This window comes from Henckelia pumila, chromosome 2 (assembly GCF_033568475.1).
Source record: "Henckelia pumila isolate YLH828 chromosome 2, ASM3356847v2, whole genome shotgun sequence".
Lineage (NCBI taxonomy): Eukaryota > Viridiplantae > Streptophyta > Magnoliopsida > Lamiales > Gesneriaceae > Henckelia > Henckelia pumila.
Window position 1 is genome coordinate 117,926,279 of NC_133121.1, and position 25,450 is coordinate 117,951,728.

Consider the following 25,450-nt stretch of genomic DNA (forward strand, 5'->3'; position numbering starts at 1 on the left):
GAGCTCACGGCTAGCTGTATCCCTGAACCATTGAGGGTCACACAAGTAATGGATTTTTAATCCCCGTTGAGATAGTTAAATTTAAAGAGTTAAATTTAATGAACAAAGAAGTAGGACTTCTTATATCAGAGTAGAGGAGTAAGATTTTCTAAAATGACATAGGGATGGGCATTTTTGGAAATCACTGAATTCGGATTCAGAAAATTTATCTTGACTTTAAAAGATGCAGAAATGGTTTCTGTGCACATTGGTGAAATTGGTTTATCAATCTGAGTCACGATGAATTTTATATTAATTTTTGAACATGCGGGTTTTGCTTGTCAGGCTTGAACTTATGACTAATGGGCCCTAAGCTGTTAGCAGCCCACATTATAAATAAGTTATTGCAGTACAAAAATAATATAACAGAAGCATAATTTTCGAATTTGACTAGGGTTTTCTCTCTAGTGGCCGCCGCCCCTCTCCTCTCTCTGTCGAAAATTCCAGCCTGTGAATTTCGAATTTGCAGTCTGGTTTAACGGATCAAATTCGTTAATTCTCTTCGTAGAAACTTCTGATAGATTTTCTAGTGCAATCTATCAGAGGGATTAAACTTCTGTTCGTGGACCTGATTGAAGAATTGTTCGTCCATCAGTTCCTGGGATATACAACAAGAGCAGAGTTATCTGTTGGTGTCCATAATCTCGTTTCGAGATTCAAGGTAAAAATTTAATTGTTATTTAATTTTTACACGCACAATTTAATCGTAAAGTTTTGATACCCATGATATGGAATCGTTCCATATAAAATTTTAAAACTTCCGCTGCACCGGGTATCAATTCTGATTGATCTGAACACCGTTTTTCCAACAGTAGTGATTGCAACCAACTACGAGCATTGTCCCTAAGAGAGACCGGGAACAATCGTAGTTTGATGGTGTCCTCAGTAACACCATGAATCTTTACTGTGTCAGCAATCTCCAGAAAAGTACGCAGGTGCAAATTTGGATCTTCAGTAGCTGCACCCTTAAACTGATTCTGCTGCACCATATTAATCAGAGCTGGCTTCAACTCAAAATTATTCGCCGTGATGTTTTGCCGAGCTATCCCAGAATAATGAGTATTGATCACCGGTCGAAAGTGATCTCTGATCGGCACCGGAGCATTATTGAGAGCTCTTTCCCTTTCTTCAGCCATTTTTTGCAACTCTTCTCTTCTAGCTTTTCTCAAAGCTTTAGCAGTTTTCTCGATTTCCGGATCAAAGAGCAGTGAGTCGTAACTTTGGATTTTTCGCATAAACTGCATAGACAGGGAAAATTTTAAAATTAGAACCAACAAAATAAAATAAAATGCTCTAAATCAAAATTAAGACTAATTAGCACAATTTAATATAAATCAAATAAAATTCACTCCCCGGCAACGGCGCCAAAAACTTGTTGCGTAATTTTGTGCCCGCAAGTGCACGGTGTCAAGTTTTAATATAGAAAATGAGTCCAAGTCGATCCCACAGAGAATGAATAAAATGATATTATATTGAATATTTGCAACTAATCAAATCTTAATCCTATGTAGAGCTACGAGAATGATTTGAGTTATATCAAACTAAAATTTTCAATAAATAAAATTAATTAACGACCAGTTCGCAAGACAAAAATTCAATGAGAGACAAATTCTAGAGGTTCGACATCACTTAACCATCCACCAAGTTAATTCATAAAGAAATCTATATTATAAATTCTTCTAGTTTATTAGCCAAGAATTACTATTATTTTCTACTACCTCTCTCGAGTGTCAAGCAGAAATTCGTATTCAATAGCAAACTCAATATCTCTATCAAAGTTCAATTATTAAATCCGGTAAATAGCACAAGAATTCTTCTGTGACTTCTATGGAGTTATATGCCTCTCGAACAATATAAACACCAAAGATGTATTTTCCTATGTCGTATTCAAAATCTCTTCTCTCGAGTGATAGATTCTAAATAAAATATCATTCAATCTATCGTCAATAAATTGAAGCAATCAATTCAGGAAAACACAAATAAACCGAATGAATAATTCTAATATATCAATCAAAATATCAAAAACATGGTTTCAAGTCAAGCTATGTCGTCCCTCTAGACAAAGGAATTAGTTCATAATGAAAATAAAAATCAAACAAAGCATATTCTTGAACGTCATTCAAAAATTAGGAGAAAGAATGAAATAAAAACGAAGGTAGATGATGCTTCTACGCCTCCGGTAGTCTCTTCGTCCGTCTTCGTGCCAAGAATGCTTCTTCTCCCTTTTCCTAGGTCTCTAGCCGTCTCTATCCTTCAAAAACTAATGAAAACCCTCGATAATAATCTGATATATGCCAAAGAGTCCTTTTAAAGTTCGAGACTAAAAGTTTCCAAAAATACGACACGTCAGGCGCGGGTGCGCTGCGTTTTTGGGTTCCAGAGCACGGGTGTGCTGTCCTAGGGTGCAGGGGCGCTGATCGCCGATAATTTTCTCAAAATAAGAGCTACAAGGCTAGGGTGCGCTACAACGCATCCAGCTCGCGCAGCATTCTTGCAAAAATCATAACTTGAGTTCTAGCCGTCGGATTTAGCTGAAATTTTGACAGCAGCTTTAAAACATCCCAAAATTCATTGTGAACGGTGAAGATAGGATTTGGATGTATCTATCAGCTCCAGTAATTAACTAAACTTGCATCTCCGTAATTACTTTTTCCGTCTCTTCTCGTTACTTTTCCTCCAATCCTTGCATCTCACAAAAACAACAACAAATACGCATAAAATCTACTCGATACATCACAAAAGCCAAGTCAAATCATATGCAAATTAAGTGCATAAAATGCACTTATCAAATCCCCCCAAACTTAGACTTTTGCTAGTCCCGAGCAAAACAATAATGAGCAATATAGTCGACCTCCGAATTTTTACATTCCATGATTCAATACATGTGTCCGCTAATTTTCTTAAGAGTTCTCGTGTGTTTGTGATTTGTCAATCTTGTCTATTCTCCTCGCTTTCGATACAATAATGTAACATGTTTGTTTCATAGATTCATAAATTCCGCTCTCTAGTTTCAAAACACTCTCCACCAAGTTTAACTTCTACTCACTAAGATCAAAAGGAAATTTCAAGTTATATCATAGTTTTTTCATAACATCGCTGGATTTTGCACCCAGTTTTATTTTAGCCCCAATAATTATCCGCAGACTTAGCTATAACTAAAGATAAGATTCGGATTTCAATCCTCTCGTCTATATCCCGGATGAAGCATCAACCCCATTCTGTTCGTCCCTCGACCAACGACCTTGGGCATGGCTACTGTGTTGTTACGCTTATCGTTTGGTTTTAATAGTTTGTTTCTGCATCCATGTGTGTTATTTTTGTGGTTTAGCCTTCTGTTCGTCCCTCAACCAACAAGCTTGGGCATTGCTACTGTGTTGTCATGGTTATCATTTGGTTTCCAAAGTTTGTTAGTGCATTCATGTGTGTTATTTTGGTGTCATCGGCTTCATACCACTCTTAGTTTTGTATTAACAAAAAAATCAATATTAGACTAGTTATTGAAATGCTTACGCAATTGTTTAACTTGTTTGTTTTGGTAATAATTTGGGTTGGTTTTCCCTCTGTCCCGAACAAATATGTGGTTCCATTCATCACTCGGTTATGGGCCATTTCCCAAACAATTAAGCGATAGATAACACAGTTATCCAGAAAAAAACAAAAAATTAAATAGATATTCAAAATTAACATGACACATATGCTCCCAAATTCACTTACAACCAAACCATTGTTTAAGTTATTTAAGTCGTACAATTTATGATCACCTTATTTAATTTACATCCATTGATTAACAATATTATATATTTTATTTATTTTAAGAGGAACTACATGTAGTTATTTCGATGTTCTTGGCATTCAAAAGGAAACAACAATGATAAATAAACAACTATTATAAAATAGAATGATATTGTATATTATTTTTCCAAAAAATGTTATTATAATCGGTTATTAAAAAGATATCGACTTTCTAAATTTGTAACACATCTGGCCATTCATTAGAGTTGCCACAATGACACTTGGCTTTCCAAAAAATCAAAATTGTCCTGTGTTTATTTCAATGTTCTTGGCATTCAAAAGGAAACAACAATGATAAATAAACAACTATCATTGAATTGTGAAAAGACTCACTTGTCCTTATTAATTACTATTGTGGCATCATTACTCCACTCACTTGTCCCTATTGAAATAATATTGTGTCATCATTACTCCAACATATTAGAATTTTTAATGCCACTTCTATGTTCTTGTATATAATTTCCTCTACGTATCCATTCCTTTTTTTTTTTCGGATGATTCCCCTTTCTTTCTCCATCAAGTTTTATAACGTGATTTATAACGTGGATTAGTCTCTAGGCCTTTGCATTCCTACCTTAATAAAGAATTTTAATGAAACTTTTATGCTCCTGAATATATCCTCTTTTTACCTCGCTTTTTGTCACTTATCATCATCATGGCTCGTATTGTTTCGTAACTGCAGCTGCTCCCTAATTTGTTACATGCACATCGTTATTGTTTGCAGATCTAGGGACACCTATCATTTGTGCTATTTTCTGCAGCAATTCCCCTTCAACGGATTGATTCAAACTTCTGTTCGTCCCACAACCAGCGGGCTTGGGCATGGCTACTATGTTGTTACGCTTATCGTTCGGTTTTAATAGTTTGTTTTTGCATCCATGTGTGTTATTTTGGTGACTTCTGTTCTTCCCTTGACCAACGGCCTTGGGCGTGCCTGTTGTGGGGACCTCAGGTGCTAATCACATATTAAGGGATAAAAAACATTTAATCATAAAAGAATCACACTTGAACGAATAAAATCAAAGACTGAATTTTTATTTTTTTTTTAACATACACGGACCCAAGGTCCAGACCCTTGCACGGACCAGGGCACGGGGTCCGTGCCTGTTCTGGATAAGGGTCCGTGCCTATGCAGAATTTGAAATTCAAAGGAGTTGCGGAACAGAGGACACACGGACCCTAACACGGAGTCTTACACGAGGTCCGTGCCTCCTTTTCTCAAAACATTTTTGGGACAGTGTCCATCCGGACCTATGCACATAGCATGCACGGGGTCCATGCCCTGTGCATAAAAATCAGTCTTCTTTATGCTATCAAGTCTGAAAAATGATATAATCTATCATATAAGCTTTCCAACATGATTCTACATAATTGACATGCATTTAAACATCAATCTACATATCTGTAATACATAAATCAATACTCAACAACAACATATACAAAAGTGCTTGTTGTTCTAACATGATTACCAAATCATAAAATACATTTCATCTGCTTAAAACCCGAGTTTCCACTTCTAATCTTTCAATCTCGTGCAATCCAAGTCAAGTCTGACTTGCTTATGCCCCAACCTGATGCAATGCACACATACAAACAAAGCAACAGCCGGATAACTCCGGTGAGAATAAATATCAGTATGAACGACATGCATATACATCATTTAAGCATATTGATTCTATATGTCATAATAATCTTCAATCATAAAACATGTAATAACATGTAAATCATAGAATCATAGTCGACCCTTAAATTCTTAAAGCATAATTATTCATCCAAGGTAATCTCATACCAAGCATATAAACACATTCACATCTTGAATGGAATATAATAACATGCTAGCATTTATAAACGCATAATCTAAACCATAGAAATCTCTAGGTTAATGCATAAATGCAATGCATGTGCAAAGGAATAGGCTATCAAATCTGATATCAATAAATCGTAGCTCTGGGATCCCGGGGAAATAAAATCTTTAACCAACCACCGACTCTCCCACTAGAGGTGGTGTTAAATATCTCAATTCCCCTGAATTTGATGCAACTATAGTGAGTCATCTAGCTCTGGAAATAAATCTATATTCCGTGCCATGAGTCATCTGACTCTGGAAGTAAATCTATATTCCATGCCACTCAACTACAGTTCTCCAAACGTCATCTGCACTCTAGGCCATTCAACCCTCTGTGCTTTTCAGGCTGGAGTTCAAGATGAATGCAACATAATCTGGATGCATCAAATCATACATAAGCTAAAACAACATCTTGAACACATCAATCATATAATCATATAATCATATAATCACTTAAGGATACCGATAAATCTGTAAGCATCACATGGAATACGTAAAACATATTCAATACAGAACATAATATAAATCAAAGAAGACAAGTAAACATTTACATAAATATTCTGGAAATTCAAGAAGATAACTATCTTGAATAATCTATCCCATTTATTTAAACGTAAATAATAACATATATTAAACATGCATGTATGTGATTTTAGGCAACTCGATAATCAGAAACAATCTCGAGTTATTCTGCCCATCTTATTAATGTTTATTCATACCTTTCCTTCTGAATCTGAGAAGCTCCAAGTCTGGACAACTGACATCAAAGAACTTCTATCCAAATCTGCTCAAATCATTACAATCATTCAAGGCAAACTAGCTTCACACCTTCTTCAGTCTTTCTCGGTTCAAAGGCTAACTTCTCGAGTTCGCCGACTCGAAATCGATATGTTGCAATTCAAATCTGAAATGCATTGATATCTAATTCAATATGATCTTTCAATATCATTTCATTCTTATCAAACAATCTAATAACTTGATCACGTGACCGGAATTCAAACCGACGGCGTAACGGATCAAAATCGGAAATTCTAAACACATGAACATCATCAATACTATGATCTCAACATGATATCATCTTCAATTCTTCAGCTGAATTTCGAAATATGCAGCCCCTAAATTTCAGAATTGCAAATAATCTTCAAAAATTCATAAACTGGTTCAAACGACGATCTTTTCTCGATCCGTCTTAGATATGCTATCGTCGTATATGCTAGAACATGTTTATACAATCAAATCTTAATTCTAACAACAACTTAAAATTAAAACATGGTAGAAATTCTTAAAACTTACGTCAAAACGTAGCACTCGGAGCCGTGATCGCAAATATATGCTCAATCGAAAATTCTACCGGGCGGATCGATTTTTATCGGAGCTTGAAGAATCGAAAATGGCTTGAAACCCCTTTCTCCCTCTCTCTCGGTTTCTTGGCCGAGAATCTGATCCACTTTAATCCTTATTCACTTTTAAATGGCAAGTTTCAAGGCAAATTGCACTTTGGTCCCTGAACTTTGGCCTAATTGCAATTCAGCCCCCGGACAAGCGATTTAATTCAATTTAAATTCTAAATAATTTAAGAATATTAGAATTTAATTCTAAACTCTAAATATTCTCAAATTAAATATTTTCGAATTAAAATTAAATACGTTCGGACCTTATCGCATTCTAGTCCTTGAATTTCTCAATATTTGCAAATTGGCCCTTGCTCGGATTTCATCCTCAAATTAAATCCTTGATATTTATAATCTTGGAATTTACATCTTAAATTCCATAAATATCAATTCAAATATTTTTAATCTTTTAATTTAAGAATTCCGGATATTAAAATCTTAAAATCCGAAAAATCCTCAAATTAAATATTTTTGACCCGAAATTGAAATCTTGAATTTCCATAAATTATTAAATTCATCTTTTCACTCTTATTCGAAATTTAACTCTTAAATCGCGTCATTAAGAACTTAATATTTTCGGGCCTTACTATTTCTCCCCTCTAAGGAATGATTTCGTCCTCGAAATCGCATTCGATCTTACTGTTGAGTCTCGTAAGCTGTATAGCTGACTGAAGTAAGAATTACTTCAATTCTCTGAGCTTTAGATATCTATTCTGATATCTTCTCTTCTATAGTATCTTAATCTTATTTCTGATCGCTTCTGCAATCATATCTATTCTCTTGAACATATAATCACTGAGTCAACTTATCTCTCAGTTGCTCTTTCTCGTGATCTAACTCTGCATCAGTTAGTCGTCTTCTCTTACAATCTGATCTACTTCGGTTTTATCTGAATTGAATGCACATACATATTCTAGCTGATATTCTTCAGCCAATGCATATGGATAACAATTCATCTATCTGACAATTCTAGATTGAGTATTAATCAATAAGCTAGATCAAATACTTACAGGAATAAATTATTTCACTTCTGAAATCTCTTTCTGAACCTAATGATGCTCGGGAAAGAACTTCTTTTCTGATCATTCTGTTCAGGCTTCAAAATCTATATCTATTGCTCATTTACTAATTCTGTCTATGCTGCTCTGTTCTTATTCTGTTTAAATCAATCTTCATATTCTCTATCTTTTCTTGACTCATATCTGGTCTGATAGTTGATACTTCTGAAATATCATTTCAATATAAAGACAATTCTATTTTTCTTATCATCTAAATGCACAAGACTGTCTCTATATCTATCAGATAGCTGTCATAGGAATTATGGTAATCAAATGGCACATCATCAATCAATTAGTACCGAATCTAGTACTATAGTTCTGAGCATATACTCGGAAATCTGGATAATCACATCTGATATTCCACTAATCGAATGATGGTATAATGAAATCTCATATAACCAAACACTCAGAACATCTGATAATCAGTGCCACAATCTAGAAAACAAATCTAAAGTCTCTATCTTGACAATAGATTTCAATAATTCCTGTAATCTGATCATCTTGCTAACTTTGTAATAAGTATCTCTTTATGTTTGTATCATGTCTAATACAACATATTCCTAAATCTGTCGCAATCTACTACAATCTAAATCGCAAAATCATGACGATTCGAGTAGATTCGAACTAAAATCTTCTGCAAAGTTGATCTTCTTTCAGCTCTTATGTAACTAATCTGTTACAAAAACCACTTGGGTTCTTCTTTTCTACTTCATTTACTGAAATATTAGTATTGGTAATGTCAATTCTGTCGTATCTGCTTTCATTTCTTTCACCAATACTCATTTCCAAGTAATGACTACATGTAAATCATACATGTGTAAACAATTGAATGGATATTCAATCTGTTGTCCTATGCCTCTTTCAGAATCTGATATTCCACATCTAGAATATCTGGCATACTCAAACGATTATTCACCGCAAAATTCACCTGTTCTGATCTGCTATCTTATCTCATATCTTAATCTAGCATTCACAATCTAATTTTCATTGCTTGATCTCATATCCATGTTGCTTTTATCTTTCCAAACCCATCAATATTAGCTTGGATTGAAAGAATTCTGATTGTGTGAGTATCTGTCTAGAAACTCAAGTACAAAAAGTACAAACATTACAGATCTGTACTCAATCGATCAAGCAAGTAGCTAATTTCTTCTTTCTATTTCCCACTTATTAGAAAATCATGCAAACAACCCATAAAACTTGTGGATACTTTGAATCTGAGTTTCTATCAATTACGAGCCAAATACTTCAAGATACACTGAATAGATACATCAAATAATCAATAATTCTCAAATTTCAATCAAAGAACCTCGCTCAAGGAAATGTCAGACAAAATCAAATATTCTGAATGACAGCGAGTGAAGCAAAGCAGAATCTAGCAAAAGAATAAGAGTCAATCAAAATCGATCGAGGTCAAATAACACAACCTCAGAATCGATATCAAGAAATTCAAGAATCATGATTTCTATGATGTAATAGCTTCAGCAAAATTGAAGAGAAAGCTCAACTGTAACTGATTTTTCTTATTCTCTATTGATATGAGTTTATATATTAATTCTCAGCTGACAATAGTCGAATATAATCTTTTCGACTTAACTTATTGTCATAGAATTAATCACCATTTCAGTACTAAATAACTTTTTTCTACTCAATTTTCTAGCTGTTTCAGGAGTTTTTCAGTTCAAGTAATGTTCTTCTATACAAGTTGTCATCAGACTTTCATACTGGACATCACTTTCTATAGAAATCCTTTCATTTCGTAGAAAAGTCGGAATATGTCTTCTGAATATTTCTGTATAGTCTAACCACTGACATATCTGTCAATACTAGGTTAGTTCTATACTAATTCAGTACATCAATTAGAATTCTTCCGACGTTTTCCTCTTGGTATAACTAGTACCGAATAACAAAAATCTAATTTCTGAAACTCACATCTTAACTATTGCTTAATCAGTGCACAGATTCAATCAGCTGTTAACTGGTACTCAGTTATTGCATTAATATCTATAATGCATGATAGCTTAATACTTCACGTCTGATATCAGCACATTCAATCTTATTTTCTCAATTCTGTATTTCATCTTCTATGACTAATTGTGCAAATGTGTTCCATCTACTCAAAGGCAAAATCTCAGCAAATACGATAAATAAAGGCTCATCAGATACGGATTGTAGCATAACAAATCACTTATCTATAAAGGTATGCTATGCAATCAATATATAAGCGGTTAACTAGAATTAACTCACTTACCTGTAATATTCTTATCTGATACAACTTGAGCCTTATTTTCTATATTGGCTTATTGCCTATGAAATTATCTTCCTTTTCAGCTATGGAAGCTATGCTTATATTTCTTTATCTACTGGAGTTTAAACTGAATCGATCTTTGCGGTAGTTGTCACTATCTCTTGCTTCATAGCTATACTGCTATGAAAGTTATAGTGAAGGTGATGATCATAGGTTTTCACAATTACAGAGGCGTGAATAAAAATTCAACTCTGCCTCGTACTATCGGTTCGTGATTTCTTTATTTTATTCCTGGCTTGAAATCAACTCATTAAAGTTGTTATGCTTCTATGCTGCAAAGTCTTATTTTCTATCTTCTTTATCATATACGGAAAGAAACAATTCTGTTTACTTACCTGCCAAACAGTTCAATACTTCTTCTGGAAACTTCACCAACTTCTTGCTAAGTCCTGGAGTTGATATAAATCAAGCTGATTCTATGTTCATATGAATATTCTTCTCTTGAACAACTGATCCAGCTCTTCAATTCAACCCCTTTCTAGACATAGCATATTCTGTATCTTTCTGAGTTGGTGATTAATAGCTTTGGAGTTGTTCAACTAACATACTCCTCAGTGCAATTATCATATCGATCGGCTCAAAAACGTACCTCAACACTGTTCTGTTCTGTCTGAGGTTCTCATACTATCTGCACAATCTATCTTATTCAATAACGTAAGCAATATATATGGCAGAGATTATAAAATACAATTTCAGTATAACATACATATAATCTCATTCTTCTGAATAAAACACATGCTTGCAAATTCTCATACTTCTCAAATAAAACATGCTTGCCACGAATTCATTTATTCTAATGAATTCAAGAAATCAGGCATACATATCAGCATATAAGGATGTAATTCGCATCTCAGTAAAGCAAGCAGTGTTCACTCAAGCGATCATAGTTGCATACAATTCTGTAAAGCAAGTAAAGCATACTCATGCAATACTATAAATGCATGCGACTCAATCTACCCCGCTCAAATTCTATCTTAGTCCAAAACTTTACGCTTTGATACCACCTGTTGTGGGGACCTCGGGTGCTAATCGCATCTTAAGGGGCAAATAACATTTAATCATAAAAGAATCACACTTGAATGAATAAAATCAAAGACTGAATTTGTATTTTTTTATTTAACATACACGGACCCAAGGTCCGGACCCTTGCACGGACCAGGGCACGGGGTCCGTGCCTGTTCTGGAAAAGGGTCCGTTCCTATGCAGAATTTGAAATTCAAAGGAGTTGCGGAACAGAGGACACACGGACCCTTACACGGAGGCTTACACGGGGTCCGTGCCTCCTTTTCTCAAAACATTTTTGGGACAGTGTCCATCCGGACCTATGCACATAGCATGCACGGGGTCCGTGCCCTGTGCATAAAAATCAGTCTTCTTTATGCTATCAAGTCTGAAAAATGATATAATCTATCATATAAGCTTTCCAACATGATTCTACATAATTGACATGCATTTAAACATCAATCTACATATCTATAATACATGAATCAATACTCAACAACAACATATACAAAAGTGCTTGTTGTTCTAACATGATTACCAAATCATAAAATACATGTCATCTGCTTAAAACCCGAGTCTCCACTTCTAATCTTTCAATCTCGTGCAATCCAAGTCAAGTCTGACTTGCTTATGCCCCAACCTGATGCAATGCACACATACAAACAAAGCAACAACCGGATAACTCCGGTGAGAATAAATCTCAGTATGAACGACATGCATATACATCATTTAAGCATATTGATTCTATATGCCATAATAATCTTCAATCATAAAACATGTAATAACATGTAAATCATAGAATCATAGTCGACCCTTAAATTCTTAAAGCATAATTATTCATCCAAGGTAATCTCATACCAAGCATATAAACACATTCACATCTTGAATGGAATATAATAACATGCTAGCATTTATAAACGCATAATCTAAACCATAGAAATATCTAGGTTAATGCATAAATGCAATGCATGTGCCAAGGAATAGGCTATCAAATCTGATATCAATAAATCGTAGCTCTGGGATCCCGGGGAAATAAAATCTTTAACCAACCACCGATTCTCCCACTTGAGGTGGTGTTAAATATCTCAATTTCCCTGACTTTGGTGCAACTATAGTGAGTCATCTAGCTCTGGAAATAAATCTATATTCCGTGCCATGAGTCATCTGAATCTGGAAATAAATCTATATTCCATGCCACTCAACTACAGTTCTCCAAACGTCATCTGCACTCTAGGCCATTCAACCCTCTGTGCTTTTCAGGCTGGAGTTCAAGATGAATGCAACATAATCTGGATGCATCAAATCATACATAAGCTAAAACAACATCTTGAACACATCAATCATATAATCATATAATCACTCAAGGATACCGACAAATCTGTAAGCATCACATGGAATACGTAAAACATGTTCAATACAGAACATAATATAAATAAAAGAAGACAAGTAAACATTTATATAAATATTCTGGGAATTCAAGAAGATAGCTATCTTGAATAATCTATCCCATTTATGTAAACGTAAACAATAACATATATTAAACATGCATGTATGTGATTTTAGGCAACTCGATAATCAGAAACAATCTCGAGTTATTCTGCCCATCTTATTAATGTCTATTCATACCTTTCCTTCTGAATCTGAGAAGCTCCAAGTCTGGACAACTGACATCAAATAACTTCTATCCAAATCTGCTCAAATCATTACAATCATTCAAGGCAAACTAGCTTCACACCTTCTTCAGTCTTTCTCGGTTCAAAGGCTAACTTCTCGAGTTCGCCGACTCGAAATCGATATGTTGCAATTCAAATCTGAAATGCATTGATATCTAATTCAATATGAGCTTTCAATATCATTTCATTCTTATCAAACAATCTAATAACTTGATCACGTGACCGGAATTCAAACCGACGGCGTAACGGATCAAAACCGGAAATTCTAAACACATGAACGTCATCAATACTATGATCTCAACATGATATCATCTTCAATTCTTCAGCTGAATTTCGAAATATGCAGCCCCTAAATTTCAGAATTGCAAATAATCTTCAAAAATTCATAAACAGGTTCAAACGACGATCTTTTCTCGATCCGTTTTAGATATGCTAACTTCGTATATGCTAGAACATGTTTATACAATCAAATCTTAATTCTATCAACAACTTAAAATTCAAACATGGTAGAAATTCTTAAAACTTACGTCGAAACGTAGCACTCGGAGCCGTGATCGCAAATATATGCTCAATCGGAAATTCTACCGGGCGGATCGATTTTTATCGGAGCTTGAAGAATCGAAAATGGCTTGAAACCCCTTTCTCCCTCTCTCTCGGTTTCTTGGCCGAGAATCTGATCCACTTTAATCCTTATTCACGTTTAAATGGCAAGTTGCAAGGCAAATTTCACTTTGGTCCCTGAACTTTGGCCTAATTGTAATTCAGTCCCCGGACAAGCGATTTAATTCAATTTCAATCCTAAATAATTTAAAAATATTAGAATTTAATTCTAAACTCTAAATATTCTCAAATTAAATATTCTCGGATTAAAATGAAATACGTTCGGACCTTATCGCATTCTAGTCCTTGAATTTCTCAATATTTGCAAATTGGACCTTGCTCGGATTTCATTCTCAAATTAAATCCTTGATATTTATAATCTTGGAATTTACATCTTAAATTCCATAAATATCAATTCAAATATTTTTAATCTTTTAATTTAAGAATTCCGGATATTAAAATCTTAAAATCCGAAAAATCCTCAAATTAAATATTTTTGACCCGAAATTGAAATCTCGAATTTCCATAAATTCTTAAATTCATCTTTTCACTCTTATTCGGAATTTAACTCTTAAATCTCGTCATTAAGAACTTAATATTTTTGGGTCTTACACCTACTGTGTTGTTACGCTTATCGTTTGGTTTTAATGGTTTGTTTCTGCATCCATGTGTGTTATTTTGGTGGTTTAGCCTTCTGTTCGTCCCTCAACCAATGAGCTTGGGCGTTGCTACTGTGTTGCCATGGTTATCGTTTGGTTTTCATAGTTTGTTAGTGCATCCATGTGTGTTATTTTGGTGTCATCGGCTTCATACCACTCTTAGTTTTTTATTAACAAAACAATCAATATTAGACTGGTTATTGAAATGCTTACGCACTTGTTTAACTTGTTTGTTTTGGTAATAATTCGGGTTGGTTTTCCCTCTGTTCGAAACAAATGTGTGGTTCCATTCATCACTCGGTTATGGGCCATTTTCCAAACAATTAAGCGATAGATAACACAGTTATCCAGAACAAGCAAAAATTAAAAAATATTCAAAATTAACGTGACACATATGCTCGCAAATTTACTTACAGCCAAACCATTGTTTAAGTTATTTAAGCCGTACAATTGATGATCACCTTATTTAATTTACATCCATTGATTAACAATATTATATATTTTATTTATTTTAAGAGGAACTACATGTAGTTTTTTCGATGTTCTTGACAATTCAAAAGGAAACAACAATGATAAATAAACAACTATTATTAAATAGAATGATATTGTATATTACTTTTTCCAAAAAAAACTTTATTATAATCGGTTATTAAAAAGATATCGACTTTCTAACTTTGTAACACATCTGACCTTTCATTAGAGTTGCCGCAATGACATTTGGCTTTTCAAACAATCAAAATTGTCCTGTGTTTATTTCGATGTTCTTGGCATTCAAAAGGAAACAACAATGATAAATAAACAACTATTATTAAATATAATGATATTTTATATTACGTTTTCCAAAAAACTTTATTATAATTTGTTTTTTAAAAGATACCGACTTTCTTACTTTGTAACACATCTGACCTTTCATTAGAGTTGCCACAATGGCACTTGGCTTTTCAAACAATCAAAATTGTCCTGTGTTCTTTATCCTATGCTTAAACTCAATTTATTCTTAAGACAATATACTGCTTCTCATTCATTTTATAATGGTTAGTATAATGTGCTCTTACCGTTTACATAAATTAAGGATTTTTAATTATAATTAATGAAAGGTGAGAAATTTATTGAATTTTGTTTTTACGTTATGGCCTTTTCCCTTCCTCTTCATCACCTTTGATTGTGAGTAATCCATATTAATATATTAATTATTTCTAATTGGTCATTAGTTGCTCATTTACAATAGCTGAATATTGATCACTACAACAAAAACGCTGAAAGACTACGGTGAAAAAACGTAGTTAATTGGGATTTTAAAACCGATGCTAAACGCTATGTAGTTAAAAGTGCGGTCAAAGACTACGGTTTTAAACCGTAGTCTTATGTCGTAAAAGACTACAGTTTTAAATCGTAGTCTTATGTCGTAAAAGACTACGGTGAAAAAACGTAGTTAATTGAGATTGTAAAACCGGTGTTAAACGCTATGTAGTTAAAAGTACAGTCATAAACTACGGTTTTAAACCGTAGACTTTTGTCGTAAAAGACTACGATTTTAAACATGCAATAGACAACATTTTTCCATCCTTGTCTTTTGTCAACTATAAAATAAAAAAAATTAATAAAAAAATTAATATACAATTATTCAATATTATATAGTACACAAAATTCAAAAATAAAATTTATTATAAAATATTTTAGTATTACAATGACTAAAAATTTAAAAATTAAAATTTGAATCTCTATGTTTTTATGGGAACGGTTGGCATCTTTAAAAAACGAAGACAGCACCTCTGGAACCATTTCCACTTATCATCAATGTATGTGATTTGCAGCTTCAGATCACTCTATTTTTTTTTAATAAGAAGCTTCAGATCACTCTCACCACCATATTTGAATTCCCATCCTCCAATTTTTAGTTCCGGTGGCTCGAACATAACTTGAATCTATTCACCATTCAGGGCTATAAATTTTATAAGCAACAAACTAATGTCAAAAAGAATATCAAGCGACGCATAAGGTAAAAATAATACTGACGAACAAAGGGAAAACAACCATTCAGTTCATAAAATTAACACATATCCAAAGAAGATATCATAAACAGAGGGTGAAAAAATATAACAAATGCATCGCCACATTTTTAGAACTGTTATATGCATACAAATGTCATATCATCTGATACATATAAATGAGAAACATAATGACTCAAGAAAATTCTATGTTACATGGTTTTTATCTACCTATTATAATATGTGATGGAAATGATGGAAACCAGAAAACAACATTTAGTGAAAACTGATTTTTATTATATATTTTACCAACAGGCTTCTAGTTTTCCTGCGAATTCCGTCAAGAGACCGTAAGTTAAAAGTTTCTACAAACCATCTTTCCTAGCGATGATTGTTGCTCAACCAAACAAGAGCCTTGACACAATATATATATAGAATTACCACAAAATCATTTCAAGAAATCAATATCAAACACACTATTTTTAACCAACAATCACATTATCACAAAAAATTTTCTTGCCATTAAGCTTACAATGAAAGGAATCGGACATAGCACACAAGGAAAAACAAATGAGTGATTAATCACAATAACCAAAGAAGTAGAAGAAAACAGAAATGGTGAAGCTAGCGAAGCATAGTGATTCAAATTTAAAAAAATTCAAAGCTCCAAATCGCGAGAAGCAAAAAATTACACTGAAACCAAAAGATAGAGCAGGAGAAAAGGATCACAAAATACCAACAATCGCTGCAAATGGACCAGAGACAAGGGCGCATCAGTAAAGGACATGATTGCAGCGACAATGGAGAGCCTCAGAGCCACCAAATCTGATCAAAATCTAGTATCTGTGAGAAAATTATCTCTATCACACCAAATGCAATCATATAATGATCTTAAGCATCAAACGTACTAGGCATCACCTGTAAACTATGTGCAATACTTACAATTATGAGTGCGGTGATAGACTCATTCATCCAACGATTTTCCTCCAGCAAATGACCAATCACTATACATGCGCACAGGAGTGTGACAAATAAGGTAATTGAAACCACTTGAGTGTCGCCAGATGTTGACAAAATACCCAGGGTCTCTCGCATAATTTCCATGTGGTTGATGATTGAAAATATGCTCGAGATATCTTTCCTTTAAATAATTAGCTGCAAGCAATAAAATCCATTCAGCTCACAGGTAAATTATCCCTCCAAGGTAAGCACACTAACCAATAACAGCTCGCACTTTCACAAACACATGATGCGTCAACTAGAGAAAACATAGTTTCCAAAAGTGACGCGACAACTAGAGAAAAACATGAAAATTTAAATTTATATGCGCAGTTAATTCATTACAATTTACACATGATAGCCTCGAGGTTGTCCTTGAAAACTAGCATAGAATTAGAAAAGTGAAGCACATCGCTTGTAAACGTATGAAGTGGTTAATACTTAATATGCCAACATTCTAACTAAATCCAGAAAATTCTCATGATAGAGCATTCATTATGTTTCTCGAGCTCCAAAGACATTGACTTCATTCGATTTTTTCTTGAATGATCCATCAATACTCAATGGGAGCAAAGATTTTCAAACATGAGAAAAATTAATCCCGAGATCAAACAAAATATGTTTATGCTCTCCTGATCAGTCGTCACCTTGTCAAACTTTACGCATAATACATTCACATGTACACAAAATGGACAAAAAAATTAAACAAAAACGGAAAGAAATCCAATTAAATTGGAAAAACGAAAACGTATGAAAAAAAAAGTACAAAACTTACTCCATGTTTTGCATCATTAAAATGAAAGCATGATTAGTGAAGATTCAGAATCGAACAGATGAGCATTAGTCCATACCGGGGGAAAAAAAAAAACCATTTTCAGAAACGAAACACGACAACTTTACCTCTTAATTATCAAGTTTCAATTTCTCAACGCTACCTGAATCACCAAAATATGCTTTCCCGAAATTCCTTTCGGAAAAGCACATTTTCCTCTCTTAGATTATTCAATTCAAATACCTAAAAATCAAAACAACCAAACCTTATCAAATAACCCGAAACTAAACCACAGCATTCAACACGAAATTCAACCTGTCCTCTTACAAACTCTCAACAGAAACACAGAATCAATTCCCCACCCAGAAAAAAACGGCAGCTCCTTAATTTTGCACCTAATATCCAATCAGCTATTTAAAATGTATTAAGCAACAATAAAAACACAAAATAAATAAGCAAAAAAAAAAATGTAAACTGTTATAAAAATAAACAAATATCAACAAAAAGATATCACCTAAATTACAAAATTTTGTGAAATAGTTGACAACATAAATAAACATCATCGAACGAAATGAAATGCAAAACTCTTTTCCTAAGGAAAGAATCGAAATCAAATAAAGTCTAACGAACAAACGAAAAAAAAACATTCCTCGTTTCCGGCCGTAAAAAAAAATTGAATCCACGAACAAAATTTTCATTATTCTTTCTCTTTCTTTGTATCTATTCTTTTCTTATTTCTTGTTGTAAAGCTTCCCGCACCTTGCAAAATTCCCACCCCCAAAAAAAATAATACAGAGAGACAAAAGAAAAAGATATGGTGAAATACCCAATAAACAATCAGTTTAATCAGCTGGAAAATGAAGAAACGACTAGAAATCACCCAAAATCGCAAAGAAAAAGAACCTGCGATTTCATTCCGCAAAGTTAGTCGACAGTCAAGCTTTGGGCCGAGAATCCTCAATATTTTGGTACTAAATTGAAGCCAAGAACGAGATCTTACCTTTGTCTAGCTTCAATCGGCAGATTTCCGACGTTTAGGGCGGCGAATCGACGTCTTGGAGCGGCGGCTAGGGCTAGGGGAGAAAGGGGATCGATAGTGGGAAAGGGGTTTGAGAAGGAGAGAAACAATTTCTTACGCTAATGTATCTGTGTATGTATATATCTATTGTATTTCTCATAGACTACGGTACAAAAACCCGTAGTCTATTTATTAAAAAAAGCTCATAGACTACGGTACAAAAAAAAACCGTAGTATATTTATTAAAAAAAATATTCATAGACTATGATACAAAAAAATCAAAGTCTATTTATTAAAAAAAACACGCTCATAGACTACAGTTCAAAATAATCGTAGTCTATTTATTTAAAAAACCCGCTCATAGACTACGGTTTAAAATAACCGTAGTATATTTATAAAAAAACACGCTCATAGATTACGGTTTTAACAAAACTGTAGAGGTATATTTTAAAAAAACGCCCATTAACTACGATTTCTGTAAAAACCGTAGTTAAATGTAAAAATACTACGGTTTTATTAAAAATTGTAGTCTTTCTAGTGTAGTCTATTACCAAATTTCTTGTAGTGGATTCACTTTTGAAAAAATAGAACTTATGTTTTCCACTCACTTTTTCTATTGTATGTATGACTTCTCGTCTTATGTTTAATTCAATCATCACTCGGCCTATCTGATGCGTGGTCGGCGTCCCTCTGTGATTTCCACCTATTTTGCACGGTATTCATTTTCCCCAGTATACTTCATTGGCTTTGTTTATGTCAATGTCAACCTCATTTATATGGTGTACTGATATATTTTATGCTTGCAGCAGTAGTGCTGCTCTTGGGTCTGGAAGTGCACATGGTGATAAAGCGGTGTCTGTCACCGATGGTTAGTGACCTATTATTGTGTTATATTTAAAAAGATACAAGGAGTAAAAAAGTTTGGCATACAAATTTAGGAAATATGAAAATATCGGTGAAAACTAACAGGGATCAAAAAATTTTACATTAAAAATTATGGACTTTGTATTTCTGATGTAAAATAAATAAACAAATAAATTGCTCCAACTAGCTTTTGATTTTAATTATGTTGTGTCAGGTTTCATTTCAGATCCGTTGTTGCAATCAGCTTGCTTGCCTGTTTGTGATTACTTTGTCGTCCCATTTTTTTCATAGAAGAAAATTTGTCTTTTATTAGTCTTCCATTTCTATTTTTCATTTATTTCTCACGTTTTTTCTTGTATTATTTCAGTTACGGAGTTACAATTAAATAATGTAATTGCACTCTCTGAAATCCCTACGTGCGAATTTTGTGGGGCATTCATGTTTCAATATGAACCCCCTACGTTTTGCTGCGACCGTGGCAAAATTTGACTTGTATCGCCAAATACACCAGTAGATTTGAGCAATCTTTTGGTCGACCCTTTTTCTCCGATGTCTATTACATTTCGTCGTAAGATAAGTTTTTATAATAACATATTTTCATTCACGTCTTTTGGTGTAAGGACCGACAAAACTCTAGCTAATCTTAATCAAGGAGTGTACACTTTCCGCGCTGCCGGCCAGGTTTTTCATGCATTACCTACACTTGTGCCTGAACAAGGAAGACCGAAGTATTTTCAACTGTATTTCTGGGACAATGATAATGAGTTGAGTAATAGAATGTCTGCAGTAAATAATGAGGTTGTTGATGAAGCCATTATGATATTGTTAATGAATATAATGAAGCATAATCCTTATGCAGAAATTCTTCGAAGAATAAATGAATACGCTTCTATACGAGATGTTTGTATGCACATAAGCAAGAACATTTTTGTTGATCAGAGGTGTTACAATCGTCTGTCGTCTGATCAGGTTGTAGCAATTTGGGTTAAAGGAAATGATAAATATAATATCCTATACGATAGAGATATAGTCGTCCGAGGGAACAATGGTGAAACCCATCAGATCAAACACTATTTTGGTTGTTATGATCCATTATAGTATCCTATTTTTTCCCTTATGGTGACTGTGGTTGGCAGCAACATATTCTGAAATGTTTAGGAGACCATCGTACTGCCCTTCCTAACCAGGATGTGTTGTCATCCAAAGGTTTAACTTCATTTGATCAAATTGTTTCAAAAGAAAGTCAAGGTAAAACTTAGTTTACGTACATTTTTTGTTCTCTAAATTTGTATGTACCTGTATTGAAATTGTTTTGACGTATATATGGCACTGTTTTGCCTTTGTTACAGTCGTACGTGGAAAAAACGACAGGATGGTGTCCTGCCGAGAATACTATTGTTACAAACTCCAGATACGACAAAATCACTCTTCATTGTTGTTGTATGGTGGCCGGTTATTGCAACAGTTCGTTTTCGATATGTATATTAAGTTGGAAACTACTAGACTTGATTACTACATAAGAAATCAAGCAGAAATCCGATCAGAATTATATCAAGACATAGTCGACAGTGTAGCCATTGGAGAAACACGTGGTACAGAGGTTGGTCGTCGTATGGTTCTTCCTTCATATTTTATTGGGGGGCCAAGGGATATGCGTAGGCGGTATCTTGATGCGATGGCATTAGTCAGGTCATTTGGAAAGCCAAGTTTATTCATCACAATCACTTGCAACCCTAAATGGCCCGAGATAAAAAAACAACTTGTTTACTGGTCAAACCCCCAATGATCGGCCTGATTTAGTTTCACTTGTTTTTCGTGCAAGGTTGGTTGATCTGAAAAATCAAATAATTAATAAAATGATATTTGGTTCTGTTGCAGCATATGTTTATGTAATTGAATTCCAAACGAGAGGCCTACCGCACTGTCATTTCCTTGTTATACTGAAATCCGAGTTCAAAATTTCTTCCCCGGATGTATTTGATCGATTCATTTCTGCCAAACTTCCGGACAGGATTTATTCCCACATTTATTTAATCTGGTTTCACATCATATGATGCATGGTCCATGGGGAAATTTGAATAGAAAATGCCCTTGCATGGTTAACGGACAATGCAAACATCACTACCCTCGAGCGCACTCGGATCGAACGATTCAGGGGTATGATGGGTACCCAATATATCGATGAAGGGACAATGGGATTGTGGTTGAGGTGCGAGGTTGTCTACTAAATTCTCAATGGGTTGTCCCTTACAATCCATACTTGTTGTATCAATATGATTGTCATATCAATGTTGAAGTTTGCTCGGACTTGACGGCAGTTAAATATATCTACAAATACATCTATAAAGGGCACGATAAGATATCCTTCCATGTGTCTCCATCTAGAATTGAACTGTATGTTGATGAAATAAAAACATTTCAGGATTCTCGATGGGTTTCTGCTCCCGAAGCAATGTGAAGAATTTTTGAATTTGATTTGAATGAAATTTACCCATCGGTTATTAATTTACCTTTGCATCTACATAAAATGTGTTACTTTTTGGAATAATCAAAACTTAAAAAATGTGTTGGATTCTGGATATGTTGGAAAAACTATGTTAATTGAATATTTCTCAACTTGCTGTGCAGACAATGAAGCAAGACAATATTTGTATTCTGAGTTTCCTTGTTATTTTTTTTGGGATAATAGGCAGAGAGCATGGAATAGAAGAAAGCAAGAGAAGGTAATTGTTCGGGTTAATTCATCTAATCCAATAGAGGGTGAAAGATATTATCTACGTTTATTGTTGCTTCACGTCCGAGGAGCCAAATCTTATGATGATTTATTGAGGGTTGGCACAAAGCTTTGTGTTACATTCAAAGAATCTGCCCAAGTTAGGGGTTTGCTGGAGTGCGATGAGAGTAATTTCCAATGTCTTAATGAAGTCGTTAATTTTCAAATGTCTTACGCTTTACGGAGATTATTTGCCACAATTCTTGTTCACTGCCAGCCATCTGATGTTCGTCTTTTGTGGGATGTTTTTTACCGATCTTTTTTTGAAGACTTTGAAAAAAGTGGCATCGTCGGTGAAGTGAAAATAACGGGTCAGACACTCCGATCCGTTAACAATTTCTTGGAAAGCATGGGTAAAAATGTGAGGATGTATGATTTACCGAAATTTACAACGGTATCAACACATTGTAGTATGGTAGAATCCAGAGAAGTGGTGGAAGAACAATCTGTCCCAATAGCTTCAACTGATTTGGCTGCTCAACGACATCTCAATCATACTCAAGCGATAGCTTATGACATGATCATGGATTGTGTTGATCGAAACACTGGGGAGTATTCTTTGTAAATGGGCCTGAAGGAATCGGAAATACTTGCTTGTATCGTGCTATACTCACAACTGTTCGCTCACGGGGAATTATTGCTATTGCCACTGCTACATCTGGTGTTGCAGCTTCTATTTTACCGGGAGGCAGAACAGCACACTCGCGCTTTAAAATCCCAATTGAGGTACATGAAAATAGTTACTGTACGGTCTCGAAACAAAGTGGTCTTGGTAATCTGCTATGCCTCACCAGACTTATTGTTTGGGACGAAGCTCTGATGTGCAGACGCTATGCAATTGAAGCTATTGATCGTACTTTGAAAGACCTTGTTGGTAATAAAGAACCGTTAAGTGGAAAAGTTGTGTTATTAGGTGGATATTTTATGCAAGTTCTTCCTGTTATTCTTAGAGAAACAATTCAAGAAACTATTGATGGGAGCCTTATTCGATCACCATTGTTTACATGTATGAAAGTTATCATTCTGCAGGAAAACATGCGTGCTAAAAATGATGTTTTTTTATGTGAATTCTTACTCAGAGTGGGTGCAGGGGAGGAGCCCGTGGATAACAAAGAAAATATCAAGATCCCATCACAAATGGTAATTAAAGTGTCTGATGAAGACATTGAGGCACTAGAAAATAAATTGATTGAACATAAGTACGAGGGATTACATGATAAATATTTTTCATCAACTTATATGACCGAGTGAGCAATTTTATCGACAAAAAATACATATGTCGATGCCTTGAATGAAAAGATTATATCATTGTTTTCCGGAGAAGCCGTGCATTTTCTTAGCTTTGATGAAGCTATCGATGACACCCATAATTATTATCCAGAGGAGTTCTTGAATGGGCTAACACCTAATGGTTTGCCTCCTCACCAAATGATCCTTAAAAAAAATTGTCCTATTATGTTGCTCATAAATTTAGATTCTTCTGATGGACTGTGCAATGGTACTAGGATGGTTTGTCGAGGATTTCACAATAATGTCATCCACGAGGAGATTTCAGTTGGACAACATGCTGGAAAAATGGTTTTGATACCTCGCATACCTCTCTCTGCAGCTGAAAATGAAGGGTACCCATTCCAATTCAAACGGAAGCATTTTCCGATTCGCTTGTGTTTTGCAATGACAATCAACAAATCTCAAGGTCAAACGATTCCAGTAGTTGGGATTTACTTGCCAGAGCCTGTTTTTTCACATGGCCAACTTTATGTTGCTATGCCCAGAGGAATCTCGATGAAGAATACTCGAGTGCTGATCAAACCAGATATTTCCAATGATGGTGATTACTCGCGAACGAAAAACGTTGTTTACAAAAAATTTCTTGATATTGTTCTACTCTAGCAGCAGTTTTCTTATGATGTTCTTAACACATTGTTCACTTCTGGCTTATATTTGATCATATTATTTGTGTTTTTCTTGCTCATTTTTACTTTTTATTCGGTTCATTTGTGTAAGGCCCGAAAATATTAAATTATTAATTATGGGATTTGAGAATTAAATTTCATATTATGGGCTAATATTTATTTGAGAAGTTATGGATTTAATTTCCGAGCCGAAAATATTTAATTTGAGAATTTACGAAGTTTGAGAATTAAATTCCGAGAATTCTTAAATTAAAAGAATAAATATTCGATTTGAATATTTATGGGATTTAAGATTAAATTTCATGTTTCGGGAATTAATATGATTATTTCGAAGATGAAACCCGATCAGAGATTGATTTGCAAATATCGAAGTTGAAGGGCTGATTTGCAAAAGGCCGGGATTATTTGATTAATCCGAATTTATTTAATTTTAATCCGAGTATATTTAATTTGGGAATATTTAGAGTTTCGATTTTAATTCTAATATTCTTAAATTATTTTGGATTGAAATTGAATTCAAATGAAGGCCGAGGACTGAATTGCAATTAATGAAGACTTGAGGGACTAAATTGAAATTATGCAATACATATCCGATTTTAACTTAATTATATCAGATTGGATACGTGTATTCACATGAAGAATCAGAAAATCTGAAGCAGGGGCCGAGACATTTTCTTTTCCTTTGAATTCTTGATTTTCAAAACGCCGTAACTTTTGATCCGATCGTCCGATTTCGATTCCGAAAAGAGTTC

General features: G+C 34.3%; 1 protein-coding gene and 1 long non-coding RNA gene across 2 annotated transcripts; one reads left to right on the top strand and one right to left on the bottom strand.

Annotated features, from left to right (window-relative positions):
- Positions 1 to 18,257: 18,257 nt before the first annotated feature.
- LOC140879527 (uncharacterized) lies at positions 18,258 to 19,223 on the bottom strand. Its single transcript, XR_012149447.1, has 3 exons — positions 19,128 to 19,223; positions 18,954 to 19,030; positions 18,258 to 18,370 (listed from the first exon to the last, which is right to left on the bottom strand). It is a non-coding gene; the product is annotated as an uncharacterized lncRNA (long non-coding RNA).
- Positions 19,224 to 23,347: 4,124 nt separating this feature from the next.
- On the top strand, positions 23,348 to 24,675 carry LOC140878248 (uncharacterized). The gene is made up of 3 exons (XM_073281850.1): positions 23,348 to 23,508; positions 23,577 to 23,922; positions 24,082 to 24,675. Exons 1-3 carry the CDS (start codon positions 23,348 to 23,350, stop codon positions 24,673 to 24,675), a joined length of 1,101 nt encoding a protein of 366 aa, XP_073137951.1.
- The last annotated feature ends 775 nt before the right edge of the window (positions 24,676 to 25,450 follow it).